This window comes from Rattus rattus, chromosome 2 (assembly GCF_011064425.1).
Source record: "Rattus rattus isolate New Zealand chromosome 2, Rrattus_CSIRO_v1, whole genome shotgun sequence".
In the NCBI taxonomy this organism is placed as follows: domain Eukaryota; kingdom Metazoa; phylum Chordata; class Mammalia; order Rodentia; family Muridae; genus Rattus; species Rattus rattus.
Genome location: NC_046155.1, coordinates 91,420,505 through 91,440,788, shown reverse-complemented (window position 1 = coordinate 91,440,788; position 20,284 = coordinate 91,420,505). Strand labels below are relative to the sequence as shown.

The following is a 20,284-nucleotide window of genomic DNA, read 5'->3' as shown; positions in this document are numbered from 1 at the left end:
TGCATGTACTCTGAATTTAGGAAAAAAGTATATACTGACCTTGCTGAGATTTGAACACTAATTAATAATGTAGGACCCTCTCTCGGGAGACCCCACTCTAGTCTCGGGATTGTACTCCCCCAAGAAACACGAGAGACCGGCTCTTGATGTAAAGCACACGAGGCAGTTTATTATCAGAGCTCTGGGACGGCTCGTATCTCACACAGGAGACAGAGGAGTCGACCCCAAGACTTGAAATTTAAGGATTTTTATAGGGGAAGGCAAGGGGATTTGACGTTGTTATACTTGATTGGTTAATTTATATATCAGCAAGGGAAATGGGTACAAGGTCTCATCAGCAAGCAGTATGTGTGGGCTGGGGTGTTCATAATATAGGAGAGCGTCTTATCTTTATTTGTAGAGCAGGGAGTTGCCTGTCCGGATGGCCCCTGACTCAGAGGAGACGGTGGCTGTTAGTTCTTGGAACAATCTCTTGACCTTGTTTTTAGGCTTGGCCGGGCACGTCTCAGGCCCGTTCAGTCCTGTCCCCTTATCTGTTGTTTTTTTGTAGTTTTTATGAAGTTTTTATTTTAACTCCTTTAATAAGACACAACTTCAATGTATTGTAGCTACGTCTTTTAAATTGACATCATTCACGCAAAATCAATCCTTTGTATCACACTGTTTTCTGAGGATAAAGTCTCACAAATGAGATTAGTGAATCAGAGTGGAACAGTTTTTATGGCATTTAGAAATCCATCTCGAATTATTGTTGAGAAAGTTCCATCTGGGAGGCTGAGCCAGTGGTATTGCAACAAGTTCAGGTCAGCTTGGGCTGCATTGCAAGCCTGTCTCAAAAAACAAAACAGAAGTTTCTTTTAATTATACAGTTAGTAACAACGTATTGCATCACAAGTTTCTTGAGATTCTCTAGGGATATCATATAAAATTTTGTAGCTATTTTACTTTTCTCTTTGTGGCGTTTGAACGTTTTCTCTTCCAGTACACTATTCTGTGGGAGCCAGCCACGTGGGCCCTGTCTGCGTTTACGGACTACATTTCCCAAGGTGCTCCGCGGGAGCGCTGACAGGAAGTGGCCGGAGCATCTCCCGCCTCCACGCCGAGGCGAGAAGGTTCTATCCGGGGCCTTGGCGCTTCTCTTTCCTTTCGCGCCGGTTGCCGCTGCGGAGCGCGGCCGGTCCATGTGCGCAGTGAGTGGCGCTATTTCTGCCTCAGTAGCACCGGTGTCCCGGGTTTGACCGACCGCGCGGCGATGGATCCCAACACCATCATCGAGGCCCTTCGGGGCACCATGGACCCAGCCCTGCGCGAGGCCGCTGAGCGCCAGCTCAATGAAGTAAGGACGGCCGGCTAGTGGTTGCTGCGGGCTGGTGGACCGGCAGGCCAAGCCTTCCAGGCCTGGCTGCGGACGCGGAGCGCGTCGCCGACGAGCCCATTTGGAGGGGTTGGGCGGAGATCTGCCCGCCGTGCCAGGCTCCGCTGTGGGGACGCGGCGTCCAGGCCGCCTCTCCGTCGGCTTCCGAGTGGGCCTCTGGCTTGAGTCTGGGCGTGAGGAGCCGGCCGTGCTAGGCAGGCGTGACGGTCTGGACACATGGCCGGCTCTCGTGGCCCGCCGCCCTCTGGCTCTCTCCCAGCTTGTTCCTTGCTCCCGGGAGGGGGCGAGACAAACTGGGAGGGTGTAGAGATGTGTCCCAGACCAGTCTTGTCCGCCCGGGTTCCTGGGAAGGCTAGCTAGTCCACTGGGGGCTGCGCCTGTCAGCCTTGTCTCGGCTCTGGGCGGATCAGTGACCTGCCTGTCCCGCACAACTTTCTTCTCGCCGGAGAGCTGCTAGGGACAGATTTCAGATCTGGTAGGGAAAGGGTAGTGTGGGTTACACAGTGCGATTCCCGCTCTGGTACTGTCATAGTACCAGAGTGGGGAGGCAGGATGATACAGTGGAAAGGGTCAGATAAAGTGCGACCTTCTAGGTATAGCAGCTTCACTGATTTCTGGAGTGAGTGACCTTGGGCAAGTCTGGTAGCCTCCGCATCCTGAGTTGTGCTCATTCATGAAATTAGGCCACAGGGTTGCTGTGATGGTCAAGTGAGATAATCTAAGTCCGCCTATAGAGCTTTCATATGCTACATTTGTGAAGAGTTGGTTTCTCTTCCACGTGTTTTGGGCAGTGCCCCTTGGAAAACCAGAATGTTTCGTTGTACTGATTTCATCATCGTCCTTTATTTCTGAACTTTGCTATTGTATATATTAGTAAGAATTTAAGAAGTTTATAAAAAGCTCTGTAACCTCTCCAGATCAACGATCTTGGTATTCTACTGAGTCTCAGTGTTTTAGTGTGTTATGTACGTGTGTACATATACACACATATATATATACGTATATAATAAAACATAAACTCATATTTTACACACATATATTTATAAATATTTTTTTAATGCAAAAAGAAATCCCTACTTAAAGAAATCTTAAAGCATTGACTTAAAGGAAACATCAGGGAGACTATTAATTGAGCATCTGAAGTTTACTGTGCTGTAAAGATATCCCTGCCCTTAAGGAATTTACAGTTCCCCAAGACCACCCACAGTTCAAATAAATCGAATTATTTCAAAATGAAAAGGTAAGTCATTTATATGTAAGTGAGACCAGGCAGGCTGAATGATCAATGTGCTGAAATTTTTAGACCCAAAGTCACCTAGGGAAGGGCTTACTTTGGAATGTAAAATGGTAAGGTGAGACATTGCCCCTTTAAAATGTTAAGTCAAACAAGTTAATAGGTCAGTTGTTCTATGTTCTTCCTTATAGTGAATATTATTTTGCTTATGGAATATTAACACGTGTAATAAAACCAAGTGTTGTGTGGTGTTTTACATCTATAATTGCAGCACTTGGAATGCTGAGGCAGGATTGATTGCTCAGGAGTTTCAGGCCAACCTGGGCTGCAGAGTGAGACCCTGGCTCTCTAAAATAAGTCTAGAAAACCTGAAAGTTTTGTCTTAGGTATACTTGTCATGAATACATGGGACTCTTAAAATTTTTTCTTAAAAGAATTGATTTCTTTTGCGTAAGATTGGGTAAATAATGCTTTTTTCAAATGTGAAATTTTATGAATAGTTATTGTCTAGTTTCTTGTTCTTCAGACCAGGGTTTCACCCTTTAACCCAAGATGGTTTCAAATTTCTGGGTAATCTTTCTACCTCAGCCTTCCTGGTCCCTGTACCAGCGCATGCAGGTTTGCATGTCTACTTATGAGCACTAGTATAATAGAGACTTAGAGAAAATATTGACAGGTTAACATTTTAAAAGATAAAGGAATAATTAAAACATTAATCAAAGTCTTTGACTCAGCCATTGATCTGCTATTCTAGAATACAATGGAACAGTGAACACTGATAATCTTTTCTGCCAAAGAAAATGTATCATTTGGCTGGCATTTCTGCAATTTTTTAGCTCCTTATGTTTTTCAGCTACTACATTTAGATTGTTAGGTAATCTTCCTAAGGTAACTTAGAATGTTTACTTGACTTAGGAAACAATCCAGATAAGTCTTGAAGAGTGAGAAAAGAACCTCTTTCTTTGAGAGGCTTTTGCATTCAGTGTGGTGAGGTTCACACTTTATCTTTCATTCATTAAAGCTGTTTTTTTTTTACTCCTTAGACATTAAAAATTGCTCATCATGTTAAAAGATCTTTGACAATTGAGTGAGTCCCTTAACTGAGATAATCATTGTTTGAAAACTGGAGATATTTTCAGCAGTTTTATTTTAATTAATTTTGGGTGTGTGTGTGTGTTTTTAGTCTTACTAAGTTCCTGGCTGGCCTAGAATTTGCTGTCAACCTGGCTGGCCTTGAACACAAAACATATACGTGCCTCTGCCTGGCACTAAAGGCCACCATGCCCACCCAACTTTGCAAAGTTTTCAGCTCTGGATTCTGTTTGGAACTCTTCCTTCAAGTATCTCCCTGACAAGCTCCTTCATCTATCTTTTCAGTCTTCTTATCGTAGAGTAGTTACCATTTTCTGACTACATTCCCATCTCCTCTTGTTTTATAAAGCTCTCATGAATATCGTGTGTATGTAAGGGATACTTGGGTATCTTTTTTCATATATGTATGTCACATAACTATAATTAAAAATGACATTAGACTAAGAAATTAACAACAGTTTGGGGCATGTATTTTTTTTCTTCCTGAGACGTGGTTTCTTTGCCTCAGATTCCAGAGTGCAGGGATTGTAAGTGTCACACCACTATGCTCAGCCTAGATAGTATTTTCAAATGGCCTGTGTGGTAGAACCAAATCTAGCAAGTTGTCAACATACATGGTTATGTCTATATCAAATGCAAATATATACATAAATAGAAATTTTTTTTCTTTTCTTTTTTTCGGAGCTGGGGACCGAACCCAGGGCCTTGCGCTTGCTAGGCAAGCACTCTGCCACTGAGCTAAATCCCCAACCCCAAAAATTTTTAAATTATGTACTGTCCTCTCAATATATCTTGCCATGGATATCAACAGTGGTCAAGTCTCTTGTGAAAGATGGGATATTTACATATTAGCATTAGACTGTGTATTACTGAGTTGTATGATTAGACCCCTGTACTTTAAATCTTTATAATGTCCAGTTTATTGCAAATGCTCTGTAAAGTCTATATATCAGTATAGGTGCAATTTTCTCCCTAAATTTTTTCTATCTACAGTCTGTGGAACCTGCTGAGTGCTGGTAATTAGATAGTATCTGCCACTGTGTTGTGTGGTTCAAGGAATAGTGTAAATAAAAGCCTAGGGAAGGTTCAAGTTCCTTGAGCTGTGTATATTACTTAATGTACAAGTTGATGAAGCCTACAGTTTGTTTCCTGCCTCTGTACTTCTGAATTAGTTCTTCTGAGAACCTTTAATTCAAATGCTTATTTGGATACTGAAGTCACTATGAGGCACCATTATATAAATAGGAAAATTGACAACAATTCTAAGCAAAAAGTGACTGGCACATAATAGACACAGGAAATATTTGTTGAATTCAAAAACCTAAATAGAAGTGTTTAGAACATTCATTTGTGCTGGAGAGGTGGCTCAGTAATTAAGACCCATGTTGTTCTTCCAGAGGATCCAGATTTGTTTCTCAGGAGATCTGACACCCTTTTATGACCTCCTCAGGCAATGTACACATACATGCAGACAGAATACTCAGATACAAGTAACAGAACCCTAACAAACACATTTCTTTTTTCTTTTTTCTTTTTTCTTTTTTTTTTTCCGGGGCTGGGGACCGAACCCAGGACCTTGCGCTTCCTAGGTAAGCGCTCTACCACTGAGCCAAATCCCCAACCCCACAAACACATTTCTTTAAAGAACACTTAAAAAAGAGATTATGTGTACGGGTGTTTGGCAGTATGTATGTCTGTACCACATGTGAGTGAGCCTGATATCCTTCAAGACCAGGGAAACAGCGTTACATCCTGTAGAACTTGAATTACAATTGCTGTGTAGGTGTTGGAGGTTGAATCCCTGGGTCCTCTGGAGGAATAGCCAGCGTTCCTAACCTCTGAGCCATCTAGGAAACTAATTTTTTAATCCTTAAAATAGATTTTTGGTTAGACATGGCAGTTCCAACACCTGGGATCCTGAGAAAGGTTTGTAGTAAGTTGAAGAGTTTCTGGTTAGCCTGGATGAAAAAGTAAAATTCTGTCTTAGAAAATAGATTAAAAAAAATCTGTTAGGTAAAGCTTCATTTGAATGCCATATTTTAGAGATTAATTGGTGTATCCTTTTTAGATTAGAAGGCTTCTGTTTTCATTTAGTGTGTTATGTAGCTTTATCTGTGTGTGTGCTTGAATATCTTTTGCTCAGCCACCCCAGAAAATACAAGCATAATCTAATGTTTGTTCTTTTTTTAGTATTATTTTTTGAGATTATAATACTTCCCACCTTTTCTCACTCTAAACCTTTCCATGTCACCCCCTACCCCCCTTGCTCTCTTTCAAACTAATTCAGGGCTCCTTTTTTCACTTTAGTTACATACATGTATATACATATATATTCCTAAGCGCATGAATAGTCTACTAGTCTATTTAGTGTTATTTGTTATGTATGTTGTCAGGGCTGACCACTTTGTATTGGATAACCAATTGATGTGATCGTCCCTGGAAAAGACTTTCAACATTCCTTAGTTGCCTGTAGTTTTTTGTGTAAAGTTGAGCTTTTGCTCTTGTCATTGTTCAGTTTGTGTTTCCACAATGATTCTTGAGCCTTAGTAGTGGCTATTATTTTGTAGATGTACCCATTGGGTTGGGCTCTATAATTTTCTTTTTTTTTTTTTTTTTTTTTTTTTGGTTGGGGGGACGGTCTTTATCTGTTGCAAGGAGAAGTCTCTTTGAAGTGTAAAAACTACACTTATTTGTGGGAACAAAGACATTTAGAATGTACTTAGGGATTGTGCTTGTTAAAGCAGTGCTTATAGATTCTTTTCCAGGATCCTTGACTTTACTAGTCCTGGGTAGTTAGCTAGGTTTTCAGTATGAGGGATGATTTCTTGTCTAGAGGATCTTAAGTCCAATATGAGAGTCATTGGTTACTACCAAGAAATATGTGCCACTTTTGCACCCTTAGGGTTGTCATGCCATGCTTGTCATTGTAGTGCTTGTAGGCATTAGAGCTGGGTAGGACTGTTAGTTATTTTCCTCCTTTGGAAGCTTGTATGGTCTCTTCCAGGACAGGAGAGAACCTACAGGGCTACAAAGAGAAACCCTGGAAGGGGTGGGGTTTCTCATGCCAAGTGTTGGGGATTTTGTTGGATGGTCTTGGTTTTTGGAGGGAGCCCAGATTTTAGTCTTAAAACTATATTTTGTATTACACGTTCTGTTTTAAAGATAGTTAACTATACTATTCCTTGTATCTTTAAAATTTTTTTTAACTGTTTTTACCCTCTTCTGTAGTTATCTTTCTCCCTGTTCCCTAATTTAGTCCTTTTCCCATTTCCCAGAGCATATCATTTGTACATTGTTAATTCTGTTAGCTCCTCACCCAATAACAGACCCCTTCTACTTTTCTGGTTTCTGCAGTTACTCCAGAATATTGAAGATTTGGAAATAGGGGCCTCAGATGAAAGAAGAGAAAATGCAACATTTGTGTTTCTGGTTTAGTTCCATCCATTTACTGGGCTAGACCTAGAGAAAGACACCTGATTTTTATTTTATTATTTAAAGAGGGCTGGAATGTGTGAGGTCCTTGGTTCAGTTGTAGTATTTCTCCCATCTAAGAAAACAATAGTGAAGGACTTAAAATGTTTACTGAAGACAGTACTTAGGCAGATACTGGCACATCTCTTGAGTTCAAACCAGCCAAGGCTATACAGTGAAACCTGTGCTCAAAAAACAAAACAAAAAAGAAATGGATTTGAAAAGAGACAAAATAATGACCCATTTGTTGGACAGTTTGGGGTTCTAGAAGTTTGAACATCAGGATCTTTGGTATATGTTTGAGAGACCAGAATTGTGATTTGAAAACCCTGTTTGCTTGAAACAGGGTTTTGTGCAAGATGAATCCTGGGCTACTTTGAGTTTGAAGTGATCCTTCTGTCTCAGTATCCCAAGTGCTAGAATAACAGATGTGTTCTGAGAGCTTGTTATTATTGGTGTTTGTTTGTTTGTTTGTTTGTTTGAGACAGTAGTCTAGGTTACTTTTGAAATGGCCATGTGAGAATAACCAGTAAATTCATGACATTTCTTAGCCAAGGCTACTATTCAGAATTTGGAAGGGAGAAATTTTCTGAATATTTTGGTTATGAGACAAGAACTTAGTGACAGCATTGTAAAGATCTAAAAGATAATACTATATTGGTATTTGTAATCCTGTCTTTGTAAGTAGGTCAAATCAATGCTATAGAGTAGTTTAAAAGTTAGGAAAACAGTCTGGAGAGATGGCTTAGTTAGCACTTGCTGATCTTTCAAGGAATTGCATGCCCCTTCTAGCCTCTGGGACAAATCTGTCGATTGTAGTAGGTGGATAGTCTGTTAATTAATTTTCCATTAGCAGCACCTTAATGATAGTTCTAAAGTAGACCTTTTGGTCTTTTGAGTAACTTCTAAAACAAACTGTCCTAATTGGAAAGTTTGTGCATATGTTTTACTTGATGAAAGCAAGATGGTTCATAATTCTCTTTGTTTTTGTTTTGTTTTGTTTTTGAGACAGGGCTTCTCTTTACCTTTCACATGCCTCTGCCTGCCTAAATGGTGCTGGGATTAAAGATGTGTGCCATTAGTGCCTGACAGTTCATAATTCTTTTGTACTATATGTTTTTAAAAAAATATTATGTGCATGATTGTTTTGTTTGAATGTATGTTAGTCCACCACTTGTTGTCTGATGCTTGGGGAGGCCAGAGTTGGATCCCTGGATTGGAGGAACAGGCAATTGTGAGCCTCCATATAGGTGCTAATAATTGAATAATCAAAAGGTTCTCTGGAAGAGCAGCCAGTGATCCTAACCTGAGCCATCTATCTTTCCAGCTCCAATTTTTAATTGTTTTTATTTTATGTGTATGACTGCACCACATATTTGCGATGTCCTTAGAGACCAAAAGAGGTTTGTGATGCCCTGAAACTGGGGTTAAGGAATGGTTGTGAAGCTCAAACTCCTCCTTTTCCTTCCTCTACCTGAGTTCAGGGACTGCAGGTATGCACCACCACACTTGTTTTTTTGAGGTGCTAGGGGTCAAGCCCAGGGTTTTGTGTGTGTTATGTAAGCACCAGGCCAACTGAGCCGCATTTGAGTCCATTGATTTTTTTGAAATTTTTCTGAGTATCTTACTCTTTTAGCTCTGGTTGGCTTTATCTTCCTGCCTCAGCTTCCTCAAGAGCTGGAATTAAAGATGTTAGCTACTGTACCCAGCATGATACAGTCTTTCCAAGGAGTCAGTTTTTATAAACAATATACCAGAGTAATCCCAGTGCTGAGAAGGCTGTAAAAGGATGGTGATTTCAAAATGTGTCTAAATAAATAAAAGTATGTTCGTTTGCAGAAATTTAAAGTCTTCTTCTTGTTTATAGGCACACAAGTCTCTGAATTTTGTTTCAACACTGCTCCAGATTACTATGTCAGAACAACTGGATTTACCTGTGAGACAGGCAGGCAAGTTTCTTGAATTATTTCCTTGAGTGTACAAACAAAATACTGATTGGAGGGTACGTTTATAAAATAGCAGAAGTATCCTTAGGTGGCCCTTGTAGTTTCCTTCCATAAGAATCCATTTACTTTTGGTGTTTAGAGCAACAGCAGATACTTGATGCTTATATCTGCCCTGTGCCCACTACCCTCAGGCTAACAGGGCATTAGATCTGGAATTGGACTTACAGACAGCTGTGAGCTGCTCTTGTGGGTGCTGATGATTGAACCCAGGCCAGATACTTCTTTTATTTTTCAAAAAACTTTATGTGTATGAATGTTTTTACCCTTGTGTGGAGGTCAGTAAAGGGTATCACATCCTCTTGAACATGAATTAAGGTGTATGTGAGCTATCATGTGGGTACTGGGAATTGAACCAGTGATCTTAAAAAAGAGCCAATGTAGGCTGGAGAGATGGCTCAGAGGTTAAGAGCACTGACTTCTCTTCCAGAGGTCCTGAGTTCAAATCCCAGCAACCACATGGTGGCTCACAACCACCTGTAATAGGATCTGATGCCATTCTTTGTTGTATCTGAAGACAACTACAGTGTACTTATATATAATAAATAAATAAATCTTTTTTAAAAAAAGACAGTGCTCTTATCCTCTGAGTAAAGATTTTAGTTTTAATATTCTTTTTTTTTTCTTTTCTTTTTTTTCGGAGCTGGGGACCGAACCCAGGGCCTTGTGCTTGCTAGGCAAGCGCTCTACCACTGAGCTAAATCCCCAACCCCTAGTTTTAATATTCTTAAGGGGCCTTTAGCTACAGTTCAAAGGAAGCTTATGTAGTCTTTAATTCCCAAATTTTAACGAGAAAGAAAGTGTTTGACATATAAGAATGTAAGAATATGGTTTGTTTTTAACACATTATAGTCTCGGTTTTATATATTGGAAGATGAAATTATATTGGAGAATTAGTATTTATAAATGGAAGCAATTAAACTATGGAATTTGCACTCCAATGTGGTACTTCAATGGTAGAGCATGTTTTAGTGTGTTGATGAATAGATAGGCCAATTAACCACCTACCCATGATCTTAATATAAGTTTAAAATAATTATTAATCTTAAGATGACATTCTTTGGCTAATTGAAATTTTAGTGCATGGCATGTAGTGCTTTCTTCTGCTAGGCCTTGAATGCTGAATTCATTTGAATTTTGTAGTAGTATGTTTTGGGTATACTGAATCCTGATAAACTTGCCTATAGTTTTCAATTGCTTGTTTTGTCATAATGAAAAGCTGATAGTACTAAGTCAAATAAGTATGAATTCAATTCTTGTGTTCATTATAATGAAAAGAAATATATCGACATAGCATTGTGAGTTCCTAATTTTGCTCTTGCTGTGTTTCAGGGAAATAAGTTAATCCTATAGAGGTGAAAATCTAGAATATGTCAGTCCTGTGTCTTTTTTTTTCCTCTTTTCTTTTTTTCGGAGCTGGGGACCGAACCCAGGGCCTTGTGCTTACTAGGCAAGCACTCTTCCACTGAGCCAAATCCCCAACCCAGTCCTGTGTCTTATTATAGATGTAATGCCTTTTTTAAAAAATACTGTTAAGATTAAGTATTAATTAAATTCTTAAGATATAGTTACCTTTGTTTAAATGGGTATAGGACTTAAGGTAGAATTTACCAGTGAGAAAACTAGGCTCCCACAGAATGTAGGAATCACTTTCATGTTATACATTTGTACTCCACATTCCCCAGATGACTGAGTAAAAAGCCTTGTTAGTGATCTAAATCTTGCATCATCAGCTTGTTAACTGTTAGACAGCAATGTGCAAGGGTAGCAGTATATATGGTGGCTGTCAGATTGTGCATCTCTGATTTTTGAGTACATCACATTATCTCATAAAATTCAAATTTGATGTGCTTGTAATAGAAATACGGGACTTAGACACTGAGAATACTATGGTTATTTTTTCTATAATCAAACATTTTATCTCATTCATGTGATGAGTTGTAGGAACTTTTTTTTTTTTTTAAAGATTCATTTATTTTATTTATGTGAGTACACTATAGCAGTCTTCTGACACACCAGAAGAGGACATCGGATCCCATAACAGATGCTTGTGAGCTACCATGTGGTTGCTAGGAATTGAACTCTCGACCTCTGGAAGAGCAGTCAATGCTCTTAACTACTGAGTCATCTCTCTAACCCCAGGAACTGTATTTATATGGTTTGATCCTTAGAGCTTTGACTTAGAAGATAATCTTGGTATACAGTGTTTATTTATTTTTATTTATTTATTTTTTTTTTTATAATTTTTTTAAGATTATTTATTATATATAAGTACACTGTAGCTGTCTTCAGACACACCAGAAGAGGGCATCGGATCTCTTTACAGATGGTTGTGAGCCACCATGTGGTTGCTGGGAATTGAACTCAGGACCTCTGGAAGAGCAGTCGGGTGCTCTTAACCGCTGAGCCATCTCTCCAGCCCATTTTTATTTATTTTTAAGATTTATTTTATTTATATAAGTACACTGTAGCTGTCTTCAGACACACCAGAAGAGGGTATCAGATCCCCTCTTACAGATGGTTGTGAGCCACCATGTGGTTGCTGGGAATTGAACTCAGGACCTCTGGAAGAGCAGTCAGTGCTCTTAACCACTGAGCCATCTCTCCAGCCCGTATACAGTGTTTATTTGCTGGGTTCTCTTGTCCTGTGTGTTTAATTTGTGGGTAAATGCCTGCAACTGAGTTTCGATTATTGACTCGAAACAATTGGTTATTAGTTTACTTACAAAAGAATCTCTTCCTGTTGTTGATATTCCCCAAAAAAGTACTATTCTCTGTTTTTACAGTAAATATTACTTTGTGGATGGTCTGTTTTAGGTGTTATTTATTTGAAAAATATGATAACACAATATTGGCCTGATCGCGAAGCCACACCAGGGGACATCTCCCCATATACTATTCCAGAAGAAGACCGACACTGCATTCGAGAAAATATTGTAGAAGCCATTATCCACTCACCTGAGCTTATTAGGTATGTTTATTGAAATTTACCAATTGTTACAGGTATATGTTTTGTGCTTGGCTTTTTAAAATTTTCTTTTTTCAGAATATACAACCTTTTTTTTTTTTTTTTAATTTTATTCTTTAAAATACTTGGAGACAGAATCTTTGTAGAGCAGGCTGGCCTTGAACTCCAAGAGCCACCTACCTCTGCCTATGGAGTGCAGGGATTAAAAGCATTTAACCTGCTATTTTTATAACATAAAATAAGATGTTGTAGAATATACTTATGATTCCATGTATTGCCACTGTACTATGTTTACAAAGCCTAGATGAAATTTTTTATATAAAAGTTGTGCAACATAGCATGATTGGATGAAAGAATAAAAAATGGTAGAGCCTAAATGGTACATGGCATTTGACAGGGTGCATGGCTGTAATCTTTTCAGTCATGGCTGCCAGCATTTCAGAGGCAGAGGGGTGGGATGACGGTTAGTTTATGACCAGCGGAAAGACCCTGTCTCAAAACGGCAAGTGCTGAGGGTGTAGCTCAGTAGTAGGGTACTTGTCATATGATGTCCCAACTTTTAATTTTTATTCCTTTACGGGGAAAGAAAAATTGCAGGCTGCTGTTCACAATGTGTAGGTTGATTTTGAAAGACTTCCACTTCTTCAGAGCAGGCATTGCAATAAGGCCTGCTCACGGGCTCCTATGTTATACTGTCTGGTAGCCTGGAACATCTATCAGGCTGGCCATGAACTCAAAGAGATCTACCTGCCTTACAAGTGCATGAATGAATCAGTGGTGTGCCTGGCTACACTCTTTATTTTATAGGACCATAAAAATTATTTTTTTGTGTGTGGACAAGACAGAGTCTGATGTTGGCTGTCTTGAATTGTTTCTTACCTTCTTTTTGACATCTTTGAGATAGGGATTTTCAGAGTTCATTGATTTGACAAGGTTGGTTAGCCAGCAAGATTCAGGGACCCTCTTGTTTCTGTCTCTCTAGTACATGATTATACACGTGTACAGTGCTGCACTTGAGTTTATCCATGGATTTTGGAGGATTAAACTCAGGTCTTTGTGCTTACAAAGCAAATATTGTATTGACTAGATCTTTTACTCTGAACTTTTAGCGTTTTGAAAAGGTCTTCTTAGTAGATCTGGTTAACCTGGTAGTTCAGGCTAGCTTTGAACTCTAAACTTCCTGAGAAGTATGAGTATTTGGCTATACAGATGTTTGCAGTTGATATTTTCTACAATGAAAACTACAAAGGCCTTTTGAGACTAGGGTCTTGTATACCCCAGACTGGCGTCAAATACAAGATCCACGTGCCTCTGAACAGCAGCTTCCTGGGATTATGTGTATGTACAATCAGGCTTGGATTGCTATTGAGTTTCTTCTAATTTGGTAGGAAGAGGTAGTTGTTGCTGAGTGTATGTATTGAATTATCTGCATTTTACGTATCCAATTATCTGAAGAATTATTTGAAATTAGTTTTTGTTGAAACAATACATTTTCCTTTGTCTGAGTTATTCAGAGTTCTCTCTAGGTTAAGATTCTTTTTCCTTACTGACTTTCCTTTTGACTTTCAGGGTACAGCTTACTACATGTATCCATCATATCATCAAACATGACTATCCAAGCCGCTGGACTGCCATCGTGGACAAGATTGGTTTTTATCTCCAGTCTGATAACAGTGCTTGTTGGCTGGGAATTCTTCTTTGCCTTTATCAGCTTGTGAAAAATTATGAGTAAGTGTCCCTCCTAATTCCAGTTAAATTTTTGAGTTGTGTGAATATAGAAAATTGCTTTCAGTATAACAAAAGTAGTGTACTATATGTCAATTTAATGTTGAAGTAGATGCGTATTCTGAATTTTTCTTTATAACACTTTACTAATTGTGTGTGTGCGCGTGTGTGCACATGCCCGCACCTTTGTGTTTAAGTGGTCCAGTACACATTTGGAGGCCAGAAGACAAGCTGGGAGCCTCTTCCTCCATCTGCAACATGAAGGTCCCTAACCTCAGACATCTGGCAGGGACACCCACCTTCTGACTCCTCACACAGGCTTGCCTGGGATACTCATTCTAATGCTGATGTTGTTTCTTTCAACACCACTAAGAAACTCTGTTTGCCCCCACTGTTTTCATTGTTTTGTTAAAATCATTGTCTCTTATTTGAAATTTTCTCTAAAATTGGGGCTCCTCAGTAGGTACTGGGATGGGCTTTTAGATTTGTGAGTATGCGTGCGCTTGTTTGAAGATGATTGGACTGCATTTTCTGCGAGTTTCTGATTTGTGCTTCTGTAAGTTCCTGCGTCTGCCCTGCCAAGAGTTAAGCTTATAAATGTGTGCCACCGTGTCCAGCTTTCGATCTTTTGAAGTCAATGTATTCTGAGAAATTCACATTAACCTAATTTCCTGTTTTTGAATGAATTATATTTCACATACATTATTTTTTAAATTTTTTTTTTAAGATTTATTTATTATATATATACGACTGCACTGTAGCTGTCTTCAGACACCAGAAGATGGCATTGGATCCCATTACAGATGGTCGTGAGCCACCATGTGGTTGCTGGGAATTGAACTCAGGACCTCTGGAAGAGCAGTCAGTGCTCTTAACCACTGAGCCATCTCTCGAGCCCCATTATTTATTTATTTTTTTTTAATTTATTTATTTACTTTGTTTATGAGTACACTGTAGCTGTCTCCAGACACACCAGAAGAGGGCACCGGATCCCATTACAGATGGTTGTGAGCCACCATGTGGTTGCTGGGATTTGAACTCAGGACCTCTGGAAGAGCAGTCAGTGCTCTTAACCACTGAGCCATCTCTCCAGCCCCCATTATTTTTTTAAAAGAAAGATTTTAGACCAAAGAATTATCTTAGTTCTGGGTTTGATTCCCAGCACCCTCATGGTGGCTCACAACCATCTGTATCTCCAATTTGAGGAAATCCAAAGTCTTCTTTGTTTTGGCAGCAGTAGGTACACAAGTTCTATGCAGAACATAAAACATGCAGGTAAAACATTGATATATATAAATTAAGAAGAAAATGGTTTGTTTCTATTTTAAAGAGTACTAAGCCAAATGGTAAAGGATCTTTCATTCAAGTATGTGGTCACAGCAGTGAAATTGATAGGCATATGAAAGTATGGTGTGGACAAATTATGAGGAAGCATTATAGTATAGCACTGATGACCTGACCCTCCATTCTAGAGAACTGAATAGATGCCACCGCCACCTTAAGTCCTCTAGTTATGGAGCTATACCTTTTTGGAATCCCTTTTCAAAGAACTGTGCTGTTCTGAGTGGGCGTGAAAACACAGCATTTACACCCTTGGTACTGGTGTTTTCTTGTGTCCCCACCAGCTACCCATCTTCCTGCTAAGGAATGTTCCAGCTGTCGCTCCAACTTCTATCAGAGTGCCAGTTGTAGTTCCTGGTAAGTGAGTGACTAAAGCCAGAGAGAACAGGTTGGCAATGTCATTAAGAGGATTTTAATAATAATCTTATAACCTTAGCAGGAAAGAATATTAGGGATTTTTAAATGTGTTATAGAGGAGGTTACTACAATATAGGAATTGTAGATTATTTTCACATAGTGTTTATTGAGCACAAGGTATTTATAATAGAACTGTTGGAATTCTATGAAAATTCATGAGGAAATTGGATTTTGATTGCATTTAGCATCATATATCCTCAGGAAATGTTTGTAGGAGATCAAAGGGAACATATTGATGATAAAGTTGTATCACATCTTATTGAATGAGCAAGCAAGAAAAGGGCTGGAAAGCCATGATCATGAGCTAGTAATAACGGGAGTACCTAATGGGACATGTAGTCCCTGGGTACATTTTAGGGTCACAGCCAGCCTTGTGAAATGTTAGGAGTTCAGGTAACCCCTGTTGAGATGTTATGGTAATAGTTTTGGTTTTATATATTGAGACAGAGATGGCCTTAAATTTCCTATATAGTAGAGGATGACTTTGATTTTCGGGTCCCTTTGTCTCTAAACTCTTACATTCTGGATATCAGCACACTGTTGAACATCGAGGTTGGGTTCTTTTTTTTTTTCTTTTTTCTTTTTTTCGAGCTGGGGACCGAACCCAGGGCCTTGTGTTTGCTAGGCAAGCACTCTACCACTGAGCTAAATTCCCAACTCCGAGGTTGGGTTCTTATGTATGTTGGACAAGCACTTTATCAGCTGGATTGTTTTGTTTGGCAAGAACAAAAAATCAAGCCAAGTGTGGCAGTGCACACCTTTGATCCCAGTATTGGGAGACAGAGGCAGGCAGACCTCTGAGCTTGAATATAGCTTGGACTAGACAGAGAAACTGTCTCAAAAAAAAAGTAAAAAAATTCGATTTAATGGATTCCTATAAGTGTGGTTCATCAGTTTGGTGTATAACTGGAGACTGTGGTAGTAAGCTTTTTGTTTTATTTAATTCAATTAATTTATTACAGAAATCAGCCTGCCTTTGCCTGGCATAATCTGTTCATTGTCACACATTTGGAAGATTTTGGGTCTCTCACAATGTAATAATGTATTTTATACCATAAATTATTTTAATTGCCACTAACTTGCTATCCAATTCCTAATTTAATATTCAATGTGATTAGTGAGGTAAAAGAAAAGTTCTCCCTTACCAGTTTTCAGTTATTGTAGATGACCAACTGGGCTGGAAAGAGGGAAGGAGTTATATGGTTTTTATTACCTGTATTGTTTAGTAGGGATTTGTCTGTAGTTTATGTACTCCAACTGGAGAGTTCACATGGTATGTTGGTGTTGTCAGGGGAGTATTTGAGTACCTCAGTGTGAGGTATTTGACCCCCAGGTATAGGGTGCACATCTGCTGGATTTCAAATCCAGATCCTCTTCTTTGCAGCAGTCTCTTACCATATGACAAGCTATGTTGCCAGCCTTCATTATATAAATTTCTTTTATACGTTATAACTATTTATTGACTTGGCATATGGTAATCTTTTTAAATGTGTGTTATGCATGTATATGTTGGGGGGCATGTGTGAATTATGAAATGCTTGCAGATGTCAGGACAACTTTGAGTAATTTGTTCTTTCCTCCCACAGTGGGTTTTAGGAATGGAACTGGATCTTCAGGCCTGTGCAGCAGATGTTCTTAATTGCTAAACCATGTCACCAGCCCTTGATAATTATTTAATAATGCATGATGGGTATAATTTCTTGCCCTATTAAAATATTTAAAATAATAGCCACGTTGCTTATTAGACTGGGTATTTCTTCTCTATATTTAGCTTTTTTTGTAGAGGCTAGAGAATGAAATCTTGTTTCTGCATTTCTTCCTCCTTTTTTTTTTTAACCATTTATTTTTAATTATGTGTCTGTGGTCCTCTTAGGAAGCCAGCGATCTTAGATCCTCTGGGGCTAGAGTCATAGGCAGCTGCTGTGCATCAGACCTGTATACTCTGTAGATTCAGGACACACTTTGACCTGCCCAGCCATGTCACCAGCCAGAACACAAAGTTTTGTTTGCTTGTTTGTTTTATAACTTTGTTTTTCTTAGCACGTGCATACCACAGTATGCATGTGTAGATCATATAACTTGTAGAGGTTAGTTATCTTTCTACCATGTATATTCTAGAAATTAAACTCAAGTTATCACAGCAACCTCGCCGTTTAGGATTATCTGCATGTTTTGCACCTGGATTTTTTTTTTTATTTTTTATTTATTTATTTTTTTTTTCCGGAGCTGGGGACCGAACCCAGGGCCTTGCGCTTCCTAGGCAAGCGCTCTACCACTGAGCTAAATCCCCAACCCCTGGATTTTTTTTTTAAATGGGTATGTGTGTGCATGGTGTATGTGTGTAATACATGTGCAGGATCCTACATAGATCAGAAGAAGGCATCAGATTCCCTGGAATTGGAGTTTCAGTTAGTTGTGAGTCATCATGTGGATGCTGGGGATTGAACCCTAGTCTTTGGCAAAAGCAGGAAGTACTCTAAGCCATGTGTAGCTTTGCACCTGGATTTTTAATGTGATGAACCCAGGTATGCTTGCGAAGCAAAAGAGTTTTTATGGACTAAACTCTCTTTTCAGTCTGCCTAGTTTGTTTGTTTGTATGTTTGTTTGGTTTTTTAATTCTTGACAGTTTACTTTGGTTATCATTAAACTCTGTAAGATAAATGAATCGTGATCTGAACCTAATGTGGTCCAGGTTTGCTGTAACATCCTTTGCTTTGGGTTGTTATTCTAGGAATACCAATATGTACTGCCATGTATGGCTGAGAAGTCCTTTTCCTTCTTTTATTTAAAGACAGGGTCTTTGTCAGGTGTGGTGGCATGTAGCTTTAATCCCAGCGGTTAGGAGGCAGAGGCAGGCAGATCTGTGAGTTTGCCGCCTGTCAAGCCTGGAATAGAAAGTAAGTTCTGGGATTGGCCAAGGCTACACAGAGAAACCCTGTCTTGAAAAATCAAACAAAGAAAGGAAAGAAAAGGTTTCTTGGGAGACATTTGTGGGTAGGGGGTTTATTTTGTAGCTACGACTAGCTTAGAACCAGGATATTTGCTTACATCTGCCTCCCAGTGCTGGGATTAAAGGTGTGCACTGTCACATTCAGCCCAGGGATCCAACTTTTTTTTTTTTTTTTCCTTTTCTTTTTTTTCGGAGCTGGGGACCGAACCCAGGGCCTTGCGTTTGCTAGGCAAGCGCTCTACCGCTGAGCTAAATCCCCAACCCCAGGAACCCAACTTTTAAAGAAAATATTCCACCCTGAATATGGAAAAATATCCCACTCTGAATATGGAATGCTTCCCAAGTATGTTTTCCTCAAACAGGAGCCCTGCTAGCTAGCTGTCTTTGTGTCATTTCAGTTTCAGTGTGTATGTGCTGGAGGTAAAATACCTTTCATGTTGGGCATGGTTTTTGTTATTTTTCCACAGCAGTGTACCCAGTTTCGTTAGAGACTATTGCTAGGACTTAAAAGCAGGCAGGCTTTTGTGTGTATGCATGTATCAGTTATGGAAATATATACATTGTGTGTGTACATTCTTACAGAATTAGTTTGTATTCCTACCCATAGGTACAAGAAACCAGAAGAGCGAAGCCCATTGGTGGCAGCCATGCAGCACTTCCTGCCAGTTCTGAAGGATCGCTTTATCCAGCTGCTTTCTGATCAATCTGACCAGTCTGTTCTCATCCAAAAGCAGATTTTCAAGATTTTCTATGCTCTTGTTCAGGTACTTTTTTGTTTTGTTTTGTTTTCTAGACAGCATTTCTCTGTGTAATCCTGGCCATCCTAGAACTTACTCTGTAGGCCAGGCTTTCCTTGAACATAGAGATCCCTCCATTTTTGCCTCCCAGGTGCTAGGATAAAAGGCATGTGCTACCACTGTCACAGCTCTGGTACTTTTCAAAGCAAGGAAAATTTCTCCCTCTACCATAATTTTTCCTCACAAAGCACATGCTGGCCTGAAGTGCTTTAGTCCTCCAACTGTGTCCTGAATGGTTGGAATTAGAGGCATGTACCATTTTCTTTAAGGAGCATGCATGCGGGTTGGGGATTTAGCTCAGTGGTAGAGCGCTTGCCTAGGAAGCGCAAAGCCCTGGGTTCGGGTTCCCAGCTCCAAAAAAAAAAACCCCAAAAAAAAAAAAAAAAAAAAAGAGCATGTATGCATATACATGTAAAGTTTGCTTATCATTTACCATTTAAAAAAATTGTAGCATTTATGCTAATGACTGCATTTGATAATCTTAACTTGGATATGGTGGTTTGTGCCTCTAATCCTTCTCCCAGGTGTTGAGACAGGAGAATCATGAGTTTGAGGCTAGCCTGTGTTGCATGGTGTGTTACAGTTTTGTCTGGATAGCATGGCAAAAGACCTTGTCTCATGGAAAAATATAAAAAACCTAAATATTCCTGGATGCCACCATTCAGGAGGTAGAATCAGGAGTGCATTATGAGCCCAGCCTAAGTACACTGTACCTATCTTCAGACACATCAGAAAAGGGCATCAGATGTCATTACAGATGGTTGTGATCAACCATGTGGTTGCTGGGATTTGAACTCAGGATCTCTTGAAGAGCAGTCAGTGAGCCATCTCTCTAGCCCAATTTTTTAATTTTCAAGATGGAGGTTTTGCTCTGTAGGCCAGGCTATTGTTGATCTCTCTTCTTCAGCATC

At 39.5% G+C, this 20,284-nt stretch overlaps 1 protein-coding gene across 1 annotated transcript in view; it reads left to right on the top strand.

Annotated features, from left to right (window-relative positions):
• Positions 1–1,091: 1,091 nt before the first annotated feature.
• Positions 1,092–20,284, top strand: part of Ipo7 (importin 7) — a 39,612-nt gene continuing 20,419 nt past the window's right edge. Inside the window, exons 1-5 of the mRNA XM_032892917.1 lie at positions 1,092–1,336; positions 9,040–9,121; positions 11,993–12,146; positions 13,713–13,871; positions 19,184–19,340. Of these exons, the coding sequence (XP_032748808.1) occupies positions 1,253–1,336; positions 9,040–9,121; positions 11,993–12,146; positions 13,713–13,871; positions 19,184–19,340 (636 nt within the window). The 5' untranslated portion in view covers positions 1,092–1,252. The remainder of the gene's footprint in view (positions 1,337–9,039; positions 9,122–11,992; positions 12,147–13,712; positions 13,872–19,183; positions 19,341–20,284) is intronic.